This window comes from Ovis canadensis, chromosome 2, assembly GCF_042477335.2.
Source record: "Ovis canadensis isolate MfBH-ARS-UI-01 breed Bighorn chromosome 2, ARS-UI_OviCan_v2, whole genome shotgun sequence".
Lineage (NCBI taxonomy): Eukaryota > Metazoa > Chordata > Mammalia > Artiodactyla > Bovidae > Ovis > Ovis canadensis.
Genome location: NC_091246.1, coordinates 222407395 through 222431718, shown reverse-complemented (window position 1 = coordinate 222431718; position 24324 = coordinate 222407395). Strand labels below are relative to the sequence as shown.

Genomic DNA, 24324 nt, shown 5'->3' with positions numbered 1-24324 from the left:
TCTATATTCTTGAATTTCATAAACATTTTGTTTACTTCACCTCGGTGGAAATAGAAATGACATCTTAAGTTCCCGTAGTCACATGTCACTTTCCAAACAAGATTTACTGTCCAGGATTCATACTATTGTGTGATTCTAGATTTTTTTTCTTCACCATTCACCTCTGGACCCCAGAGTTTACTGGGTAAGATTGTAACTTCAAATGATTATATAAATGAAATGCAACTTAAATAAAGCAAGAATAAAATTTTAAGGCAGCAAGAGTTTTAAACTAGTAATTTTCCCAAACTTAATCCAAACCAATTTTCTTTCTTGATACCACTATTTATCAAGTCTTTCAAGCAAGAAATCTTGGAATCACTATGGATTTCTTCTGTCTTTTTTCCCATGATATCTCTTAAGCTTTCCAGTGAACTATGTACTCTTTGAGGACTTCCCTCATAGCTCAGTTGGTCAAGAATCTGCCTGCAATGCAAAAACCCCGGTTAGATTCCTGGGTCAGGATGATCCGCTGGAGAAGGGATAGGCTACCGACTCCAGTATTCTTGGGTTTCCCTAGTGGCTCAGCTGGTAAAGAATCGGCCTGCATTGTGGGAGACCTGGGTTCGATCCCTGGGTTGGGAAGATCCTCTGGAGAAGGGAATGCTACCCACTCTGGTATTCTGGCCTGGAAAATTCCACGGACTCTATAGTTCATGGGGTTGCAAATGGTCGGAGCAAGCTTCACTTTCACTTTCATATACCCTCTATGGGCTTCCCAGATAGCACAGTGGTAAAGAATCCCCCTGCCAGTGCAGGAGACATGAGACTTGGGTTTGATCCCAGGGTGGGGGAGATCCCCTGAAGTAAGAAATAGCAATCCACTCCAGTGTTCTTGACTGGAAAATTCCATGGAGAGAGGAGCCTGCGGGCTACCGACCATGGGGTCACAAACCGTTGGACATGACTGAGTGACTGAACACACACATGGACTTTTTATAGGACTATTGATAGCAATTAGTGTTTTAGACAAAAAATTATTTGATATTTAAGGCTAATTTGTCTTATTTTTAAATGAAGTCTAAAAGGATAAGAAAACTCCAAGTGGACAGGTGGCTTGAAAGGATTCAGAGCTAAAGTATTTTTCTTCTTCCAATTTGCAGATTATTTCTAGTGTGTTCTGGCTGCATTCTTGTGATGGTAATATGACCGATCCCAAATTGGAAGATGCAATGAAGGAATTCTGCATCATGCCTCTTCCAGAGAGATCCCGTCTATCTTACCTCATTGGACTTACATTTCTGCACTACTTAGACGTTTACAACTTCACATACAAGGCAAGTTACTGTGGATGAAATGCTTTTAAACTTATTGTTTAGTATAAAAATATTTGATTATACCTGTATGCTCTCTGATACTATAAGGAATGCAATCTATTTATGCAGCTTTTGGAATTAAAGCTTTTAGAACTAAGTTGAACCTAATTTTAGAGCTAAGTGGAACCTTAGAGATCATATATTGCAAATTTGCATGTTTAATAGATGAGGAAATTAATCTTATGGCCTTATTGACTCTCAATTTGTATATTCAAGACCAGGAATTAAACTTAATATACACTAGACAATGAAATTCAAATGTTACAGTAACTTTTTTTTAAGTGAATAAGCATTAATTTGATAGGATAAAAATAAAGATTAGAACAAAATTTCTTTTTCAAGTGAAAGAATTGAGGGATTTTTTTTGTATTATAAAAAAATTTTTTTGTCTTACTTTCATTAGATTTAGATAGAAGCTATCATTATTTATCCAGTTCAGTTCAGTTCAGTTCAGTCGCTCAGTAATGTCCGACTCTTTGTGACCCCATGAATCACAGCACGCCAGGCCTCCCTGTCTATCACCAACTCCCGGAGTTCACTCAGACTCACGTCCATCGAGTCAGTGATGCCATCCAGCCATCTCATCCTCTGTCATCCCCTTCTCCTCCTGCCCCCAATCTCTCCCAGCATCAGAATCTTTTCCAATGAGTCAGCTCTTTGCATGAGGTGGCCAAAGTACTGGAGTTTCAGCTTCAGCATCAGTCCACCAATGAACACCCAGGACTGATCTCCCTTAGGATGGACTGGTTGGATCTCCTTGCAGTCCAAGGGACTCTCAAGAGTCTTCTCCAACACCACAGTTCAAAACCATCAATTCTTCGGCTCTCAATCTTCTTCACAGTCCAACTCTCACATCCATACATGACCACTGGAAAAATCATAGCCTTGACTAGACGGACCTTTGTTGACAAAGTAATGTCTCAGCTTTACAATATGCTATCTAGGTTGGTCATAACTTTTCTTCCAAGGAGTAAGTGTCTTTTAATTTCATGGCTGCAGTCACCATCTGCAGTGATTTTGGAGCCCCCGAAAATAAAGTCTGACACTGTTTCCACTGTTTCCCCATCTATTTCCCATGAAGTGATGGGACCAGATGCCATGATCTTCGTTTTCTGAATGTTGAGCTTTAAGCCAACTTTTTCACTCTCCACTTTCACTTTCATCAAGAGGCTTTTTAGCTCCTCTTCACTTTCTGTCATAAGGGTGGTGTCATCTGCATATCTGAGGTGATTGATATTTCTCCCGGCAATCTTGATTCCAGCTTGTGTTTCTTCCAGCCCAGCGTTTCTCATGGTGTACTCTCCATATATCCAGTCGAACTAAACAAATTGTCATTATTAGAACTGTAAAGTCAGCAGTAACTCCATCTTGCAATAAATAGATGCTTAAGTACATAGTGAATAAAAAACAAATAAAAATGTAAACATAAGAAAATTAAATACCTATATTCACTCAAATCTCTACTAGGTCAAAATTATTTACATGTTATTAAAAACACTGAAAAAAATTTTCTCTTTAAAAGAAAATCAGAAGCAACACAGCAGACTTGTGTTATTGAAACATTGTAGCAAAGGAGATGAAGACCTTTTAGGACTAGTTGTAAATATCCTGTTCCAGGTCATCCTTATCCTAGTTTATATTCTGCAGTGACCTCCTAACTGATCTTGCCTCTGTGCTTGTTCCCACCACTCCAACCCCACCCTACTACTCCCTAAGCAGCAAAAGCAATTCTTTTGAAACTTGAATCAGATTATGTCATTCCTCTGTTCAGCACCTCCCGTGGCTCCTCATTTTATCCCAGTAACCCTTGATTGCTGCAGGGGCCCTAGAGTCTGCACATCCTCTCGTTTCTCAAATCCCATTTCCTATGTGGCTACTCCCTAGGTCCAGGGCTGCTGCATAGGACCATTCTAGGAGGTGTCCTCCCTGTGATTTCCAGAACTATGTGTCTTTATTCAACATTGACCTCAATAAGGTACCATGAGAGACCTGTTTAAAATGCAACCAACCTCATCGACAGCACTCTCAAACCTTTCCTTGATCTGTTCGTTTTCTATTGCACCTCCAGCATACTATGTATTCTATTTAAAATTCACTTTTGTCTATTTTCTGTCTGCCTCTATTTGGCTATAAGCTCCATAAGGGCCTCTTTGTTCACTGAAATGTTTCAAATACCAAAAACAGTGCCTGGCCCGTAGAAGAACTTAACAAATACCCATTAACTAAACAATAGTTATTTTACAGAAACCATGAAACGTATGGCTTCCCAGGTGGCGCAGTGGTAAAGAATCCACCTGCCAATGCAGCAGAAGCAAAAAATGCAGTTTCAAACCCTGGGTCAGGAAGATACCCTGGAATAGGAAATGACAACACACTCCAGTATTCTTGCCTGGAAAATTCCATGGCCAGAGGAGCCTGGTTTGCTACAGCCTAGGAGATCACAAAGAGTTGGATATGACTGAGCATGAACATGACTTAAAATGCAGAAAAACTACAATTATTAAGTTTTTCATCTAAAATTTTAATATTTATCTTACAATATTTCTGCAGTGCATATATCAAACTATTTCTTATTGAGTATAGTAATTAAATATGTGCATTTTATAAGCAGAAGACCATTCCTAGTTCTTTCAGAACTGCAAATAAAAATAATGAAAAATTTCTCATCATTAGTCAATTTATTTCAAATTAATGTAGAATGCCTAGAATGTTAGCAGAACTGGAAGAAAAAAAATGAATCTGATTGCAGTTAATAGCTGTGTTATAGAGACAGCTCTGTCTTTGTAACATTTCTTCAACTGAATCTTGTGCTCAGAATAGTGGTCTTTGACCCCCTTGTACTTGCCAACAGCTTTCCCTCTTCAGGAACTTCACAGATCTTTACCCCTCTACTACGTATGTCTCCTTATTCTTCCTATGGTTTGTTCATTCTCTCCTTTGTGGTGTCATCTTGGAAAGACTTCTTTTGATTTCTCAGCTAAACTCCATACCTTCTCATATTACCCAGCCTTTTATTCATTGATTTGTCTCATTTGGTCCTCCTATTAATACAATACTCCCTGAGTGAAAGGATGATGCCAGTTTGGGCACTACTATATCCATCACCTCACCCAGTGCTGGGAACATAACAGGCACTCAATTAATGTTTGTTGAATAAAGGAGTGAATGAGAGTATAAAATGTACACTAAAAAAATAATTTCAGTGTTTTTTTTTTCCTGCAACAGAAATGCATTGTGGGATTATGATTAAGCCTGATAAATCATGTGAGCTTTTTGACAGAGCTTTTCTGATTTTGAGGAGCAATTGTGATTTTTGAATAACAGTGTATATGAAGAATTATGTAATTGACATTTGCCTTTCTGACTTTTAAAATCATTTATTTTTGGCAAATTTATTGAGGTATAATTTATATGTTATAAAATTCACCCACTGTAAGGGTACAGTTTAATGGGTTTTTTTAAAGCCAGTTATAGAATTGTGCAACTGTTACCACAATATGATTTTATAACAATCCCAAATACAATTTTCAACACAAAAAGAAGCTTTCTGCCCATTTACAGTCATCTCATTCTGACCTCTAGCATAGGCACCGCCTAATCTATTTTATGTCTCCATAAATTTGTCATTTTTAGTCATTTTATTTAAATTGAATCATACAATTTGTGGGTTTTTTATCTAGCTTTTTCATTTAGTATAATGTTTTGAGTTTCATACATGTTGTAACATGTCAGTGTGTAATTTCTTTCTTTTGTCAAATAGTTTTCCAGTTTACAGATATACATTTTGTTTATCCATTCATTTGAATTGTTTCCACTTGTTGGCTATTCTAAATAATGCTGCCATAGCCATTCTCATACAAATCTTTGTCTGGACATATTTTTCAAATTTCTGTTGAGTAAATATCTAGGAATCAAATTGTTGGTTGTATGGTAAATTTATGTTTATTTAGTAAGCTTCCAAAATATTTTACAAAACGACTGTATCTTGCTATTTTCACCAACAGTGTGGGAGGGTTCCAGCTTCTCCATAAAAAAATCATTTCTTTTCTTTTTTGTTCCTGTTAGGTATTTTTCCCTAGGGAAAATCAAAAGCCAATAGAAAAGATGATAGAACTCTTCATAAGGCTAAAAGAGATCCTCAATCAGATGGCTTCGGGCACACAACCGCTGCTAGACAAAATGAGATCCCTGAAACAAATGCATCTGCCCAGAAGTCTTCCACTAACACAGGTAGAAAACTCACCCAGTTATGTTCTTGCTGGAAAATTCCTTTTGTCATCTTAACTTTTGCTGCTGCTGCTGCTAAGTCGCTTCAGTTGTGTCTGACTCTGTCCGACCCCATAGACAGCAGCCCATCAGGCTCCTCTGTCCCTGGGATTCTCCAGGCAAGAATACCGGAGTCTTAACTTTTGAGATTAGTTATAATACATTCAACTACAGAGAGAGTACATTGTCCAAAGTCACTTACAGAAAAATTCTTCTACTATGGCAAAAGTTTTGCCACTTGAATTGGAGAAGTTTAGCATTCTGCATTTACATTTGGGATACTATTTTAAAGAAATTGCGGAATTGAGAGAATTCTCCAAACATTATCAGGTTTTCAATATTGTTTTCAATAGCATTTATAGCTCATACAATGTTAATAAATCATGTATTTTTATCTCACAGGCAATGTACAGAAACAACCGGATAAACACTCCCCAAGGATCATTTAGTACCATTTCCCAAGCACTGTGCTCCCAAGGAATTACCACTGAATATTTAGTTGCCTTGCTGCCCTCTTCTCAGAGGCAGAAAGGCAATCACACTAAAGACTTTTTAACTCATAAATTAAGTAAAGAGCAAATTGCTGCAAAGTATGGAATTCCCTTACATGCCAGTGAGTATACTTCAAAATCAGCATGGTAATATCACCTCCTAACATTGTCTACTAAATCTTAGTCTTTTTTTTATTGGCTGTATACCCTCTGTTGTACAATATATCCTTGTATCTTATTTTATACATAGTACTTTGTGCCTCTTAGTACCCTACACCATCTTGTCTCTTCTTCCTTCTCTCTCCACTGGTAACCACCACTTTGTTTTCTATAGCTGTGAGTCTGTTTCTTTTTTGTTATATTCATTATTTTGTTGTGGTTTTTGGTTTTCACATATAAATGATATACAATATTTGTCTTTGTCTGACATTTCACTTAGCATAATGTCCTCCAAGTCCACCCACATTACTGCGAATGGCAAAATTTCATTCTTTTTTATGGCTAAAATTCCATTGCGTATACATATACCACATCTTTACGCATTCATCTGTTGATGGACACTTAGGTTGTATCCATATCTTGGTAAATGTAAAACATGTCTTTATGAACATTGGGGTGCATGTATCTTTTTAAATTAGTGTTTTGGTTATTTTGGGTATATACCCAGAAGTAGAAGTGTTGAGTCATAGAGTAGTTTTTAGTTTCTTGAGAAAAACTCCATAATGTTTTCCACAGTGGCTATAACAATTTACATTCCCACCAATAATGTGCCAGGGTTCCCTTTTCTGCACATCCTTGCCATCATGTGTTATTTGTGTTCTTTTTGATGATGGCCATTATTACAGGTGTGAGGTGATATCTCATTGTAGTTTTGATTCCTGATTAGCAATGTTGAACATCATTTCATGTGCCTATTGGCCCTCTGCATTTCCTTTTTGGAAAAATGACTATTCAGGTCTTCTCCCCATTTTTAATTGTTTTTTTTTTTAATGGTGAGTTGTAATCTTAGCATTTTATTTTAAATGAAGCATTAATTTTCCCAAAGAAAACATTCATACAGCACTTGCCACACATCAAGCATGTTCTGCATATCAACTCATTCACTCTTCACAACAACCCTATGAGGTAGGTGCTACTATAGCTGCAACTTAGCAAGAGAAATGAGGCACAAAGTAATTGAGTAACCTGACCACAGTTGCCCAACATGAAAACTTCAAAGCTATGATTTGAACCCAGGCAATCTGTCGCAAAGTCTAGCTTCTTAACCACTACACCTTGCCAGTGAATGATACAATAACATGCCTTAAATCTGCTCAGCACTTTTTCTTAACTTTTTAAAATTAGAAATTTGTCTCACACATAAAAGAGTTTCATGACTGTAGGAGAATTACAAGCGTTCCGTGGCATATCAAAGCTGTTTATTTGATCTATAAGCTTTGAGATGTGAAATATGATCAGCTGAGTTCTTCCAAGCAATATGGGGTGTTTAGTAGAGCAATTGGATTGACACATTTATACATCTTTTTATTCATCCAGCAAACATTTATTGGACAGCTCTTATGAATCTGTTGTAATAGCAGAATTTTGTATATTTTGTAAAATTAAGTGAAGAAGATCTGTTGGAAAACATTCTGAAATGTGGTTTTCAACCTTTCTAACCTTTCCTCTTGGCAAAATGCCATCACTTATTATGCACTTTCTTGTTAGATTAAACTTACACCCAAAAAGGATGTGTTACTACGCTTTCTTACTTTGATACCAGATGTCTTGCATTTGTTGATAGCAAAGGACATACAAGACATGTATTTTGGGGTGTTGTAGCAATAATTTTTGTCAATTTACCATAAATAAATTTTAAATATATATATTAAATGATTTTATTGTGCTTTCTTTTTCCAGCACCATTTTGCTTTTCCCTTTATAAGGACATCATTAATATGCCTGCTGGACCGGTGATTTGGGCTTTCTTGAAACCCATGTTGTTGGGAAAGATTTTATATGCACCATACACTCCCGTCACAAAGGCAATAATGGAAAAGGTTTGACCATTAATACTCAGTTTCTATCTTAAGTATTAAGATGATTTTTAAAGTAGTCAGCTTCCAAATTTACTCTAGTTGGCTCAGATATTTTTCTAGCCTATGTACTGTTTACCTTTGGCTTTCTGCAACTCTTAATTCTCAACTTCTGCCCTGTATATGTGTAATGATGTAGATTGGATAGTAGCTCCTTGAAGAGAAATGAACCATGTTGACACTTGAGAATGAGGTTAGTTGTAGCATGACCTCAGACTTTTCTATTTATCACCCAAAGCAGGAAATTTTTCTATAGCTGGCATCTAACTTTCAAAGTGTGTAAAAATAATGGCACTAGAAAAAATAATATTGGGCATATATAGCTAGTTTGAACAAAAACAATTGCTAAATTATAGCAATTCATATAGGCTTCATATTTGGTTGTACAATTTAACATCCTATAATTATATACAACATAGATGTTGAGAAAGACAGCATTATTAACTAACTATACTTATCAACTACATAGTATAACCATAATAGCCTTTTTCTCTCATTCTTAAAGTTGACATTAGTGATTTGAATTATAAACTTGATGCTTTCAAAATGATAAGAGTGAAGGTGAAAAAATTACACTTTATCATTATTTGGTCATTAGACTGTATGTAAATATAAATTACTTTTAGGTCTATATAAAAACAGACATGAAGTCATCACTGATTTCTGGAATGATCTTTGCTTTTACTATCTGTGTTTTAATGTCTTATTTGCTTTATTGACTGCACACTTCTCCATAATTTTACACAAATGAAGTCGTTAAATGCTTATTTTCCAGAGGTAGTTTTTTTGTTTTGCTTGCCTCTCATCTTTTTCTCCTTGCTTGATCCTGCTCTTCCTTTCATGTAAACTAATGAGATGCTTGGGGCTGGTGCACGGGGATGATCCAGAGAGATGATATGGGGTGGGAGGTGGGAGGGGGGTTCATGATTGGGAACTCATGTACACCCGTGGTGGATTCATGTCAATGTATGGCAAAACCAATACAGTATTGTAAAGTAAAATAAAGTAAAAAAAAAAAAAAAAGAATGCTGACTTTCAAAGATGTGGCTTTTGATAATTTATGTACATTCCCCTAATCCTTTATATATTATTATACTGGATGCATTAATATGCAGAATGGTCACTGTTTGCATTATTAAAATAAGGCTTCATTATAATACTTTTCTACATATTACTTTAGTCACACAGCAATACCTTGTGGAAATTCTTCCAATTCAGTAGATAAAGTTTATTCATTCTTTTTGAAGACTGAACATTTTTTCATACTCAGTCAATTCTCAATTTTTGGACATTCTTTTTGTTTCTAGTGTTTACTTTTGTTCTTGTTGTTCATGTAAATAATGTGGCGATAAATACTTTGTGTATATAACTTTACACAGTGATATTTTTATTTCACTGAGGTGAATGTTCAAGATTGAGGGACTGAAGAATATTGTATTCTATTTTAATGACTGTCATTAGATTGCTTTCCAGAAAAAGCTATACCCATCCCTTTCCACCAGCATTATGTGAAAGCATCCATCTTATATCCTTGAACTAGAATGTTTCTCTAGTAGTAAGGTGAAATGTACCATTGGTAAAAGTGGGTAACTTGTGAGAATTCCAGAAGATGTACTTTCCTTTCAGCTATACATTTCCAGTGGACATGAAGTAAACCTTAAATTTTCCAGAATTTTTTTGTGTAACCTTGACCCTATAAAACCTGCCACTTAAAAAATTTTGACCACGTGGGAAATTTCTGACAATGCTTTACTAACTCTACTTTTTAGAACTGTTTCTTAGAGTAATATAACAAAACAACCTTGAGATATCTTTTAGAAATAACAATGGCCCAGATTTATTTCTGTTTCTTTGTCTTTTAGTCTAATGTAACCCTCAGGCAGTTGGCAGAATTAAGAGAAAAATCTCAAGAGTGGATGGATAAGTCACCACTTTTCATGAATTCCTTCCAACTATTAAACCAGACGATTCCAATGCTCCAGGTAGGAGACAGTTCTGTCATTCCCTTTCGTATGGATTATAATTCTTTGAGATTTGAATCACCTTCATTAGGAGAATGGGCAGTTAGCAATGTAGAATCCATATTCAACAGATTAAAATTGCCTCTCCTCCAGACAGCATGTGTGAGACAGGATAACAGTTCTGTCATTCATGTTTGTAACCTTCCTCACCTCTTATACCACAGTTTCTCTGTATGTAATTCTGAGATAAATCATTTTACAAGTTAATTCTGACACACACCTAGTGATATAAATCTATTTTCCAAAACTAAAATGCCATAAAATCTGCTTAAAATATGCTTATTTTATTTCTCTAAATTTTGTTTTGCTATTTTAACTGAACCAGAATTTCTAAAGTACTGATATTCTGAAGAAGAATGTTAAATTTAAGGAGTTCTTTGGTTGAAATATTTGACAAAGCACCTCAAATACAACACACACTAGTTGAAAAGTATCACCTCAATTCTCATAAAAGATGCAGAATTCTCTGAAAAGGATGCAAGTAGTGTTGGGAAATGTTCCAATCACCAAGAGAGCTATTGGCAGCTAAATATCAGGCTAGTGATAAAGAACCCACTTGCCAATGCAGGAGACGTAAGAGATGTGGGTTCAGTCACTAGACTGGGAAGATGCCCTGGAGGAGGGCATGGGAACCCACTCTAGTATTCTTGCCAGGAGAATCCCATGGACAGAGGAGCCTGGCAGGCTACAGTCCATAAGGTTGCAGAGAGTCGGACATGACTGAAGCGACTTAGTACGTATGCACGAACATCAGGCAGCAGAGTTAGACCCATTATCAGTGGGAGAAGAGAACATTTTCAGGAATGGTGACAACTTAGGAACTTCAAAATAGTACCGATTGCATATTCAAAGAATTGATAGAGGCCCTAAAATTGATTTTAAAATTGATTAAGCCCTAGAAGATTTTTGCAACAGCAACAACAAAAATGCCCTTCTTTATAATCATGGCTAAAAAAGTTAAACATAGAACAAAGAATTTGTGTCATATAACTTTGGTAAAAATGTTACACCCAAAAGATGTTTTACCCAGTCTTTGTTTTGCCTAATAATTAGTCATAATTACAATTACAACCTAAATTTTATTAGAAATATAACTCTAATTTCTAAATAGATATTCAGCACATTAATATAAGTGAAGTGAAGTGAAAGTCATTCAGTTGTGTCTGACTCTTTACAGCCCCTAGGATGGTCCACGGAATTCTCCAGGCCACGATACTTGAGTAGGTAGCTGTTCCCTTCGCTAGGGTATCTTCTCAACCCAAGGACTGAACCCAGGTCTTCTGCGTTGCTGCTACTGCTGTTGCTAAGTCGCTTCAGTCGTATCCAACTCTGTGTGACCCCATAGACAGCAGCCGACCAGGCTCCCCCATCCATGGGATTCTCCAGGCAACACTGGAGTGGGTTACCATTTCCTTCTCCAATGCATGAAGGTGAAAAGTGACAGTGAAGTCACTCAGTCATGTCCAACTCTTCACGACTCCATGGACTCCAGCCTACCAGGCTCCTCTGTTCATGGGGTTTTCCAGGCAAGAGTACTGGAGTGGGGTACCATCACCTTTTCCGTCTGTGTTGCTGAGCACCAAAGAATTGATGCTTTTAAACTGTGGTGTTGGAGAAGACTTTTGAGAGTCCCTTGGACTGCAAAGAGATCCAGCCAGTCCATCCTAAAGAAAATCAGTCCTAAATGTTCATTGGAAGGACTGATGCTGAAGCTGAAACTCCAATACTTTGGCCACCTGATGCGAAGAGCTGACTCATTTGAAAAGACCCTGATGCTGGGAAAGATTGAGGGCAAGAGGAGAAGGGGACAACAGAGGATGAGATGGTTGGATGGCATCACCGACTCAATGGACATGAGTTTGAGTGGATGGCATCATTGACTCAATGGACATGAGTCTGAGTAAACTCCAGGAGTTGGTGGTGGACAGGGAGGCCTGAGGCCTGGCGTGCTGCAGTCTGTGGGGTCGCAAAGAGTCAAACATGACTGAGAGACTAAACTGAACTGAACTCCCACATTGCAGGTGGATTCTTCACCAGCTGAGCCAGCAGGGAAGCCTACAAATACTGGAGTGGGTAGCCTATCCCTTCTCCAGTGGATCTTCCTGACCCAGGAATCAAACCAGGGTCTCCTGCATTGCAGGTGGATTCTTCACCAGCTGAACTACTAGGGAAGCCCATAATTTAAAATAAACTTTTCATCAAATGTCTTCCCCACAATTTTTATTTGTTCTGATTTTAAATATGTCCATTTTTAAAATATCCTACTTTTCTCTGATTTTAAGCACAATATTATCTTGATTAAATCTCAGTTTTCTCCCTCTCCTCACAGTTTTACTGAGAAATAATTAACATAATCAATGTATCAGTTTAAGGTGTAGAGCATGATGGTTTGAGATATATATAGAAATGATTGGGCTTCCTAGGTGGCGCTCATCGTAAAAAGCCCACCTGCCAATGCAGGAGACAAAGAGACATGGGTTCAATCTCTGGGTCAGGAAGATCACCTGGAGTAGGAAAAGCCAACCCACTCCAGTGTTCTCCCTGGAAAATTTCACAGACAGAGGAGCCTGGTGGGCTACAGTCAGTGGGGTCACAAAGAGTTGGACACACCTGAAGCAACTGAGCATTCTTTAGCATTGCCTTTCTTTGCGATTGGAATGAAGCCAGGCTTCAGCAATACGTCAACCGTGAATTTCCAGATGTTCGAGCTGGTTTTAGAAAAGGCAGAGGAACCAGAGATCAAATTGCCAGCATCTGCTAGATCCTAGAAAAAGCAAGAGAGTTTCAGAAAAACATCTATTTCTGCTTTATTGACTATGCCAAAGCCTTTGACTGTGTGGATCACAATAAACTGTGGAAAATTCTGAAAAAGATGGGAATAACAGATCACCTGGCCTGCCTCTTGAGAAACCTATATGCAGGTCAGGAAACAACAGTTAGAATTGGACATGAAACAACAGACTGATTCCAAATAGGAAAAGGAATACGTCAAGGCTGTATATTGTCACCGTGCTTATTTAACTTATATGCAGAGTACATCATGAGAAATGCTGGGCTGGAGAAAGCACAAGCTGGAATCAAGATTGCTGGGAGAAATATCAATAACCTCAGATATGCAGATGACATCACCCTTATGGCAGAAAGTGAAGAACTAAAGAACCTCTTGATGAAAGTGAAGAAGGAGGGTGAAAAAATTTGCTTAAAGCTCAACATTCAGAAAACGAAGATCATGGCATTTGGTCCCATCACTTCATGGGAAATAGATGGGGAAACAGTGTCAGACCTTATTTTTTTAGGGCTCCAAAATCACTGCAGTTGGTGATTGCAGCCATGAAATTAAAAGACACTTACTCCTTGGAAGGAAAGTTATGACCAACCTAGACAGCATATTAAAAAGCAGAGACATTACTTTGCCAACAAAGGTCCATTTAGTCAAGGCTATGGTTTTTCAGTGATCATATATGGATGTGAGAGTTGGACTATAAAGAAAGCTGAGCACTAAAGAACTGATGCTTTTGAATTGTGGTGTTGGAGAAGACTTTTGAGAGTCCCTTGGATTGCAAGGAGATCCAACCAGTCCATCCTAAAGGAGATGAGTCCTGTGTGTTCATTGGAAGGACTGATGTTAAAGCTGAAACTCCAGTACTCTGGCCACCTCATGCGAAGGGCTGACTCATTTGAAAAGACCCTGATGCTGGGAAAGATTGAGGGCAGGAGGAAAAAGGGACGACAGAGGATGAGATGGTTGGATGGCATTACTGACTCAATGGACATGGGTTTGTGTAGACTCTGGCAGTTGGTGATAGACAGGGAGGCCTGGCATGCTACAGTTCATGGGATCGCAAAGAGTCGGACATGACTGCATGACTGAACTGAACTGAAGCAACTGAACACACACACACATTATGAAATGATCACCATAGTAGATTTAGTTGCCATCCATCATCTCATGTACATACAATAAAAGGAAAGAAAAAAAGACTTTTCTCTTTGTGATGAAAACTCTTAGGGTCTATTCTAGCAATGTTCCTATGTGTGATACAGCGGTATTAATAGTCATCATGTTGTAGATTGCATCCCTGGTACAGATGTATCTTACAATTCAAAGTTTGTATCTTTTGACCACCTTCATCCAATTCCCCATCTACCCACTCCCTACATCTGATAATCACAAATGTTCATTCCAGGTGGCCTTTTTTAGTGAGTTTCAGATAATAAGGGCTACATAAACAGTACCTTATTGACACATGTATTTCCTCAGTGAAAAATTGCTCTTTTCTCCTGAAACTTTTTTTCAGTGAACAGATAAAAATCCCACACATGTTATTTCATTAAGGAAAGTTTTGCTGGCTAAAGAAGTGAATTAACAAGGGACATGATCTATGCATAATAGTTCCAAAGTACAGTAATTTGGTAAGAAGAAAATTGTGTGACCATGTTCATAAAGGGATCATCATTCAAGTCTGTGACCATGTTCATAAAAGTATCACCATCTAATGGGAGTATCTTTATTTTGTTCTAGACCGAAATAAATTATTGTTCCCAATTATTGAGGAAAATCTATTCCTGAAAATGTGTACAGAATTTGATATTTCAAGATTTTAGTACGTGACCTGGCTTTGCCATTGTGAACTCATAGGCAAATGACTTAAAATACTTTTTACAATTTATGAAACTCTAAAATGGGTCTATTGATAACTGCTTCACAGACTTGTGAAGATTACATTGTGTGGAAGCATTTGAAAATAATATTATATATCATAGACAAGTTTGATTGTAACAGGAACAGTAAGAGAATGGAAATAATTTGATGGATCATCTCTGATTGGAACTAACATAGTGCTTTATTTATTAGTAATGCTCTGATTCAGATTTTCTACAATGAGCAAATACCTAGTAAACAATTAGATTTTAAAGAACTTGGGTTATCATGGTATATAGTTGTGTGATAGCCATCTGTCTTCATGCTGCCAACTATGCTTAGATTCCTTAGAAGCTTTATGTTTAGCAAATTGTATTATATATGCTATATTAATACATATTACTTTTAATCATTTACCTCCATGATAACAAAATGAGATATTGGTAAGAAAGACAGAATAATAAGTGGTACTGAGCTATCCTCTAAGAAGAAAACAACTTAAGCCTAGCTCACATAAAAACGAAGTCATGAATTCATACATAAGATGAATAAACGTTTCTTTAATCAAGTTGAAGTCTCTCTCTTCAACTTTCCCCTTGGCCATTATTCATTTTACATTCTTAAGGAATTTATATAGCTTCTTGAGTCCTAGCCTTGTCCTCTATTAACTGGGGATAGTAATAGTACTTATGTCTAGGTATTAGGGAAAACTAAGTGAGAAAATCAAGGTATATTCTATTAGACAGTACCCAGCACATAGTAAGAACTCAATAAGTATTACCTAGTAGATAACTTCAGTGGTAGAAGTTATGTCTCCTAATTTGGGAGATAGCTATAACAGTCTTTATATTTTGAACACTTTTTTTTTTTTTTAATTTTTCAGTCTTGCCTACTGGGCATTCTGAAGCTGGAAAAGGCTGAGTGCTTGCTGAAAGCCTCACAGCTAGGAAGTAGTAGGACTAGAATATAAATCAGTGTGATGTCAAATTCCACATAGACATCATAGTTTTTAAAGCCTCTTTTGTTTGTTTCAACTGAACAAAGTTCAATTATGAACCATCAAAATTCTATAATGTATGTTAAAAACAATCGATATAGTAGCTATGGGGGAAAAGTGTTTTCAGTTTAAACATGGTTTTCCAATGTTGTTAATTATGGTTATATCTGGCTACTTCTACATGGTGACAAATTTGTGTCTACAGAGGAGCAAAAACTCAGAATTAGCAGTCACAAATCTTCTCTTTCTTTCTCAAAGATTTGTATGGGACCCTTTACAAGATGGTGGACTGAGAATGCCCAGTAGTGATACCTCATTTCATTGTGGTGTTATTAAAGAGACAGTGATTAAACATGTTCATTGAAACTGACTGCCTATTATTGTTTGTTAGAATACTCTAAGGAATCCCTTTGTGCAAGTTTTTGTAAAATTCTCCGTGGGACTTGATGCTGTTGAACTTTTGAAACAGATAGATGAACTCGGTGAGTCCAGATTCAAAAAAACCTTTATTTACCTGTCATGTCAGAAATGTGAAAAGCATTGTCCCATATAAGATCTTAAAATCCTGAGTATATCTATCCATCTTTCTCCTGGTAAATTGTACAGTTAAACGTAGTGATTATTTGGATACCCAGTTTGCATAGTTGGTCTCAATAATTATAATGCAATGTATTCCGTGTAAATGCAGCTTGTCCTTCAATCACAGGTAGATTTCTACCAGAGGACACTTTTTGGGGGGTAACTTGGTGAAAAGCAAGTCTTTAAAAGCAGAAGATGAAATGGTTTATTGCTGCTACATTTATAATTTTATCTCCACTGGCCTTAGTATTGCTTTGACTAACTCAGAATGTAACCAGAAGAGGTTATAGAGTGAGAAAAACAAAAGCAATGTGGAGACTCAAAAGAAAATAAATCTAAATTACTGTTCAAGGTCAGCTCCTCCTCTCATGATCATTTAAAAGGGACAGGCAGAAGAGAATCAAAGAAAGCTGTCTGAACTTATGCCTTCCCTCTACCACATTCCTACCCTCAACCTAAGGGATGCAAGATATCTAATTCAGTCTGTGTCTGATTCCTGGTTGCTATGCAACCATGGGTAAGAGGAAGGGATTGAAAACATCAGAATTTGCCAGCAGTAGAGCTAATGCCCCTCTTTCTCCTCTGCAGAGCTGCTGGGACTTAAGTGTTTAAATTGTAAAACAGTGGGGAGGAATTATGCCTATTTATATTATATATAATTGTATGTATTTTATGATATGAACCTTGTTTGATTAAATGAAGATATTAGTGATTTATTCTCTAAAAGTATCATTTGGGTAAGGAAACACTTGATCAAAATATTAGGGATAAACTACAAAGTTCTTATATAGTTTTTTTCATTCCTAACTTTAGATATAGGAGATGAGTCTCAGAGTTTAAAATAAGATTAAAATAACCATATAAGTGAGACTTGCTATCTGTGTAATTGTATATTTAATTTAATATCAAAGAGATTTTATACTGTTCAAATTTGGAGGCCACTGACTCTTTATAGCTTTTTGATTCCATCTACCAGCATTTCTGAAGAATCCTTTGCAGGTGTGTTGATTTTCAGTGGCCGCTGGAGGCCACTCTTCAACCACAGTTTTACCCCTCCCCCACAAACATCTACATCAAGCAAAACATTTCATTTTAAGTTATAATGAGAGATGTCCTTTAAGAAGCTGGCCTCTGTGAGAAATTTAATCATCTATTAGATGATGGTAGAGACCTGTCTGGGTTCTGTAAAGAGGAATTTATGACATTCACAGCCTTCTCAGTATTAGTGATCAAGTCAGTGAAAACTTAATTGGCCAAGTGATTTATGAACTTACAATTTTATATTTATCCTTTGTCTCAGTTGATTTCCTCATAAAGATTTATGAAATTGAAGAGCAATTAAATTTTTTTTCTTCCAGAGTAATTACCTGAAATAAAATCTTGATCATCTAGATTAACACAGATATGAGTAGAGATAACTCACAGAAGACTTTAAATCAAACAATAGCAGAAAGTTGTAACTATGTGTCGTAGATTGTCACAGTCTCCTAAGAAGTGCTTCTGTATTACAACTTATTGAATGATATTTTTTATTTGTTCCACACATGCTGCATAGACTTTCTTTGCTTAAATTCTTACATCAACACTCTCCAAACAAAGCAAGCATTTCTGTTTATTCAAACTTTTCATCTCTAGTTTTTAGTTTTCTTCCTAAATAATGCAAGTAGAATAATTTTAGAATTATTCACCGTTAGTCTTTGGTTAACTAAACTGTAGCAGAGTAGAATTAGCTTTTGAATTAGCTTGTATTAAGCACACATGCAAACATTCTTTGTATGTGAGTTTACTGTATCTATAACTAATTCAAAATTCTTCTCAATAAGCGTTTGTACAACTGGCTACATCTTCCCAGATATAGAGTATTTTACATTTTTAGAGTAAATTCTGTAAGTTTATATTATTTATAATCTAGTTTAAGGTTTAATACTTCCCAAAAAATCAGTATTTTTGTCCCATTACTACTAGAAACAACATTATAATATGCTTTGTGTCTTTTTTTTCTTCTTTAGATATTCTGAGGCTGAAATTAGAGAACAGCATTGACCTCATTGATCAACTTAGCATACTGTCTTCCCTGACAGTGAATATTTCCTCCTGTGTATTATATGACCGTATTCAGGCAGCAGAAAGCATAGATAAAATGGAAAGAGAGGCTAAAAGACTCTACAAAAGCAATGAACTCTTTGGAAGTAAGTGTTATTCTACTAGAATTTGAGCTTTTCTTTGTACTAAAATTGGCCAAATTCTTGTCGTCACTTCTTTCATCCAGACCTCAAAAAAAGTAGTCAGGGCTGGGGCGAGGGCACTGTCCCCTTTGATGTCCTTGGAAATAAGAACCTTTCATGTCGTCAACCAACTATCTTGGTTGAGGAGCCTTCAATATGTGTAATTTTGTTGATATGGTTAAAATTAAAGCTGAAAAGAATTACATATTACAGGGTAAAGTTGAGTCCATCCTTATAATCAGTCAAGATTATTCATTTTAATGTATATGTGTGTTTAATTTCAGTAAGTGGCTTAGAGTGAAATATTTAATCTGGCCACTTAGTTTGTGATTATATTCTCAAACTCCTGCTTTGAATCTCTGAGATTGTCACTTTCAATTAACCATCTTTTCTGTAAATTAAAAGTCTGAACTTACTGTCACATTACTAACTCAATTGCCTGTTTGGCTGCCCCCATGTGAACCCTCCAAACAAAGAATAATGTCAACCATAAAATAACCTTTCTGATGTTGCCATTTTATTTTTAGGTGTTATTTTTAAGCTTCCTCCTAATAGCAGCCGGCACAGAAGCTATGACTCTGAAAACGTCTCTCTTCCTCCAGTTGTAAAATATACCATCCGCATGAGTCTCAAGACCTCACAGACCACAAGAAACATTAGAGCCAAGATTTGGGCCCCAGGGCCACACAATTCTCCATCACACAACCAGATCTATGGCAGGGCTTTTGTCTACTTACAGGACAGTATTGAAAGAGCAATCATTGAATTGCAGACTGGAAGGAACTCCCAGGAAATAGCAGTCCAAGTCCAAGCAATTCCTTATCCCTGCTACATGAAAGACAAGTAAGTTCATGCACTTGCAGGCATTTTACATAACCACTTTTTTTGGAATTCATTTCTTCTCATTCATTCATATGCTATCAAGTGGAAGGGATAGTATTGATCAAATCTTTGTCAAATGCTTGTTTCCAGGGAGAGGTTCACAGTATAGGGCCCAGGTTCACTATAGCTGCTCACTGTTACCCAAATGATGCTAAAGTTCTTACCAAATGATCCATGTTTTCTTTATCATAACCCTTACCCTTCCAAATACTTTGGCCCCAAAGTTAGGAGCTGGACTCCAGACCTGAGTGCATCACTGCATGATTTTGATGTTACCCACTGGTTTTACTTTTCTCTAGTCAAATGAGAGTATTAAACAAAATAATCTTAAAATCCCTTCCAACTTTCAAATTTAATTAAAAATCTGTGAGTGCAGGGTTAGTTTTAAGGAAAAAGTTTAATAAAACACAGTATTGATCAACTCTCTAAGATAAATATTATGCTATCTGAAACTGTCTATTTGGTAGGAATCTTTCTCTAAAAAGTTTTTTCTAAATGAACAAAAGATGTAAAGATCTTGCTTTTAAACAGTTGACTTTGAACAGTATTTGCCAGTCAGGTGGGCACTGGATGGTTCCTCCATATCTGACCACAGTGAGACAATAAGTTTGGAGGGCTAAGTTTTTCAAGCTCATTCTCCTATACAAAAGCTTGAGGCTGAATATTACTTTAAACAAATTGTACTTGTTATTCAGCCCAGTTATAGCAGTTTATATACAATTCAGAAGAGTCTGTTTTTTTGTTTTGTTTTGTTTTGTTTTTTCTGTTTCTATCAATGCTTCTGTCTCCTTTGACTGCTTCAAGAGCATTAGAGGAGATGAGTTTATGTAGCCCTTTGTGCAACAGTGATACAGGATGGCAGGATTCTGTCTTCCTGACAAGCGAGGATTCTATCAGCCTGCTGTCAAGGTTAGCCACTTCTGAGCAGCCAGTTTAGATGTATGAACCATGAGTGACTTGCAACAGCTTGCATCAATAGTAAGGACTTGTGGGTTCAATTAAATGAAAATCCTTGTCTATTTTCCTGCTGACTTTTTTCCACTTGTAAATTTTAGTACCTAGAATGGTGGGTACCTGGATGTGTCTTTTGAGAGTAAAGTAGCTGTACTCTGCATTCTTCATGGGAGACAAACTAACATCTCAATGTACACATATAAACTCTCTGTTGCATACAAAGTGCTTTCACATATATTTGTTCATTCGTTCCACCAAACAACCTCATAAGGTGAGAGCAAATATTATCAGCCATACTTTCCAGATGAAAAAATTGAAATCCAAGTAAATTGCCCAAAGTTGAATACCTGATACTGCGCTGGTCCTTAATTTACAAACCAGAATTTTCTCTTTCATACTATATCAAACCTAAAATACACAATTACTTGAAGAAACATTAGTAGAGGGTTGTTATTAATGAATGAAGTCCTTTGCCTAATTCTAGAGCCAGAAAAAGCATCAAGGCTGGATCTGATCCAAGACAAAATTCATTCAGCAAGTATTCTTTAAGTGCTTTCCCCATGCTAGACAGTTCCCCAGGAACCAAAAAAAACTGGATATGGCCCCAATCCTCACTCCTCACCCACCAAAAATCCTTCATATCTCTGATGGTGATGCACTTCTGATGCTAAAGTGAAACTGAACGATGGTGATGTCATGTTCCATTAATATTTGCATTTTTCATGGGGAACTTGAAGGTAATTCCTTGGTCTTTTACATTAAAAAGAAAATGGCCTTGGGACATTTCTGCAAGTGAAAGTGTCAGTGGAGCCCAAGGTGTAAAACAGCTCAATTTAGAGTTTCTGTCATTGAAAGCTATTCCTTTGCCTTAGCCCATAGTCAGTGGCTAATGTAAGAATAATGGTTATTAGAGTGTGGTTTCTGGACTGGCAACATCAGCTTTACCTGGGAAATTGTTTAAAATGCAAATTCCTCACCCTACCTCAGATATAATAAATCAGAAGCTTATGGGTGGGGCCCAGAAATCTGTTTTAATGAGCCCTTCAGGTGATTCTGATATATGTTCAACTTTGATAAACACTTCATTTGAACATTCAGGTATCATGGGCCAACGATTCAGGAATATATTTGCGGTCCAGTGAAGTGTTCCAATGACCTGCTAGTTTAGCACATAACCAGAAAAAAAAACATTTCTATACTGTTTATGAAACATCCCCTAAAGCATTAGTTTGAGGAATCCAAGTTCTTTGCATTTTAAATATTATTTGAGTTTTATTTTATGTCATTTGGGAAATTTGGTTTAATAACTATGAGCTTCTGCTGCTGCTGCTGCTGCTGCAAAGTCGCCTCAGTCGTGTCTAACTTTGTGCGACCCCATAGATGGCAGCCCACCAGGCTCCCCTGTCCCTGGGATTCTCCAGGCAAGAACACTGGAGTGGGTTGCCATTTCCTTCTCCAGTGCAGGAAAATGAAAAGTGAAAGTGAAGTCACTGTCATGTCCGACTCCTAGCGACCCCAAGGACTGCAGCCCACCAGGCTCCTCGGTCCATGGGATTTTCCAGGCAAGAGTACTGGAGTGGGGTGTAATTTGAGAAAATAAAGCTTTTAGCTAGATAAACCAATCATCATCTAACGTTGAATCTGCCTATTACATAAGAATTTAGACAGAAGGCCTTAGAGCCTTGCAGTTATATCTATAGAATAACTATTTTCCTGAACAGGACATACTCAAACACCCTTTAAACAATTTGGCAATTTTATCTAACAATCTAGAACTGTTTTACTTTTATAGCATTACAGCAAGAAAATCATGCACCTACTGTTAAGTCAGCTTCACACTTCATAAATAAAATAGTCATATTAATAATTATTCTAAATATTAAAAAAGGAGTATAATTTCAATATAGGAGGGGGTGTGTTCTCTGTATATTACAATCAGCAAATGCAGCATTTGTTTCGGTCACTGAATTTTTGTTTTTGTTTTTCCTTACAGCTTCCTAACCAGTGTCTCTTATTCTTTTCCAATCGTTCTCATGGTTGCCTGGGTTGTATTTATAGCTGCATTTGTAAAAAAGCTTGTTTATGAGAAAGACCTCCGGCTTCATGAGGTATGTTGAGAATCTCTTATTACAAATAAGTTCTACTTGGATATATAATTAATGACTATGATTTTCATAATACCTGAGCAAACTCAGAAAGCCTAACCCATATCTGGCGAATTAGATGGGAAAATATTTTATGAATCATTAAGACTATGGAAATATTTTGTCTTCTCAAAAAATTGCATAGAAGTTGTCTAAGTGTTTCTGAAAACCAAAATCTGAATAAAATCTGAATACAGTTTATAATTCTGACAGTAATTTTTGCCCAAGAAGTTACCTGTAAGACTTAGGCTTTAACAGAGGAAGTTTAAATGCTAATAATAATAATAACTCCTAAGGCAGGAAAACTGTTGGCTTGGTAATTAAGTCCAAATAAAGATATATAGATATAAATACAGATATAGGTATAGATACAGACATGGACATGGGCAAAGATATATGTCTTGTTTCAGCTCTCAAAAAGCAAATTCTCATTCTAGTATACCTTGTCCCCTTCAATTCTCTCTCACTGAATTGTGATTTATAGAGACTAAGAATTTCATGTTATGCTACTGATTATGTTAAAAATATTACAATGAAAGACATGACTTGGGATATAAGCATGATCTCTTCTGGAGCATATTCTTAATCATTATCCCCAAATCCAAAATATCTTACTTCTTTTTAGGATTTATGAAACAGCATTGTGTGATTTTTTGATTATATTGTAATAGAATTATTTTATCTGCTAATTGTATAATGAACCCATTCTTACACTCATGAAGTGAGGTGAAAACATAGGGGAAGTGTTTCAAAGCCAGGGCACAATAATTATTGCAAGGCCTTCCTGACAATCTGAAATAATGAGATTAGAGTAACCTGTTAGCCCTTGTACTTTTCAGACTTACATTGCCAGTGCTTTTAGGCAATTGATTATTTCTCCTTACAAAGTACAAAACACTGCTTCATGTTTTTGTTAGCTCAACATCAGACTTCCGGGGTTGTCCTAGAATTTGAGCCTATACTTCTTCAGGTCAGTTCAGTCACTCAGTCATGTCCAACTCTTTGCGACCCCATGGACTGCAGCATGCCAGGCCTCCTTGTCCATCACCAACTCCCAGAGTTCACTCAAACTCATGTACATTAAGTCGGTGATGCGATCCAACCATCCCATCCTCTGTTGTTGCCTTCTCCTCTCTCCTTCAATCTTTCCCAACATCAGAGTCGTTTCAAATGAGTCAGCTCTTCACATCAGGAGGCCAAAGTATTGGAGTTTCAGCTTCAGCATCAGTCTTTCCAATGAACATTCAGGGCTGATCTCCTTTCGGATGGACTGGTGGGATCACCTTGCAGGCCAAGGGACTCTCAAGAGTCTTCTCCAACACCTCAATTCAAAAGCATCAATTCTTCGGTGATCAGCTTTCTTTGTAGTCCAACTCTCACATCCAGACATGACTACTGGAAAATCCATAGCCTTGACTAGATGGACTTTTGTTGGCAAAGTAATGTCTCTGCTTTTGAACATGCTATCTAGGTTGCTCATAACTTTTCTTCCAAGCAGTAAGCATCTTTTTATTTCATGGCTGCAGTTACCATCTGCAGTGATTTTGAAGCCCCCCAAAATAAAGTCTGCCACTGTTTCTACTGTTTCTCCATCTGTTTGTCATGAAGTGATGGGACTGGATGACATAATCTTTGTTTTCTGAATATTGAACTTTAAGCCAACTTTTTCACTTTCCTCTTTCACTTTCATCAA

The 24324-nt window shown here is 36.8% G+C and overlaps 1 protein-coding gene across 1 annotated transcript in view; it reads left to right on the top strand.

Annotated features, from left to right (window-relative positions):
- ABCA12 (ATP binding cassette subfamily A member 12) overlaps positions 1-24324 on the top strand; it is a 205250-nt gene that overhangs the window by 118598 nt on the left and 62328 nt on the right. The window contains exons 15-23 of the mRNA XM_069578281.1: positions 1143-1316; positions 5421-5585; positions 6024-6234; positions 8012-8151; positions 10050-10169; positions 16239-16329; positions 18436-18615; positions 19179-19494; positions 22481-22595. Coding sequence (XP_069434382.1) covers positions 1143-1316; positions 5421-5585; positions 6024-6234; positions 8012-8151; positions 10050-10169; positions 16239-16329; positions 18436-18615; positions 19179-19494; positions 22481-22595 — 1512 coding nt within the window. The remainder of the gene's footprint in view (positions 1-1142; positions 1317-5420; positions 5586-6023; positions 6235-8011; positions 8152-10049; positions 10170-16238; positions 16330-18435; positions 18616-19178; positions 19495-22480; positions 22596-24324) is intronic.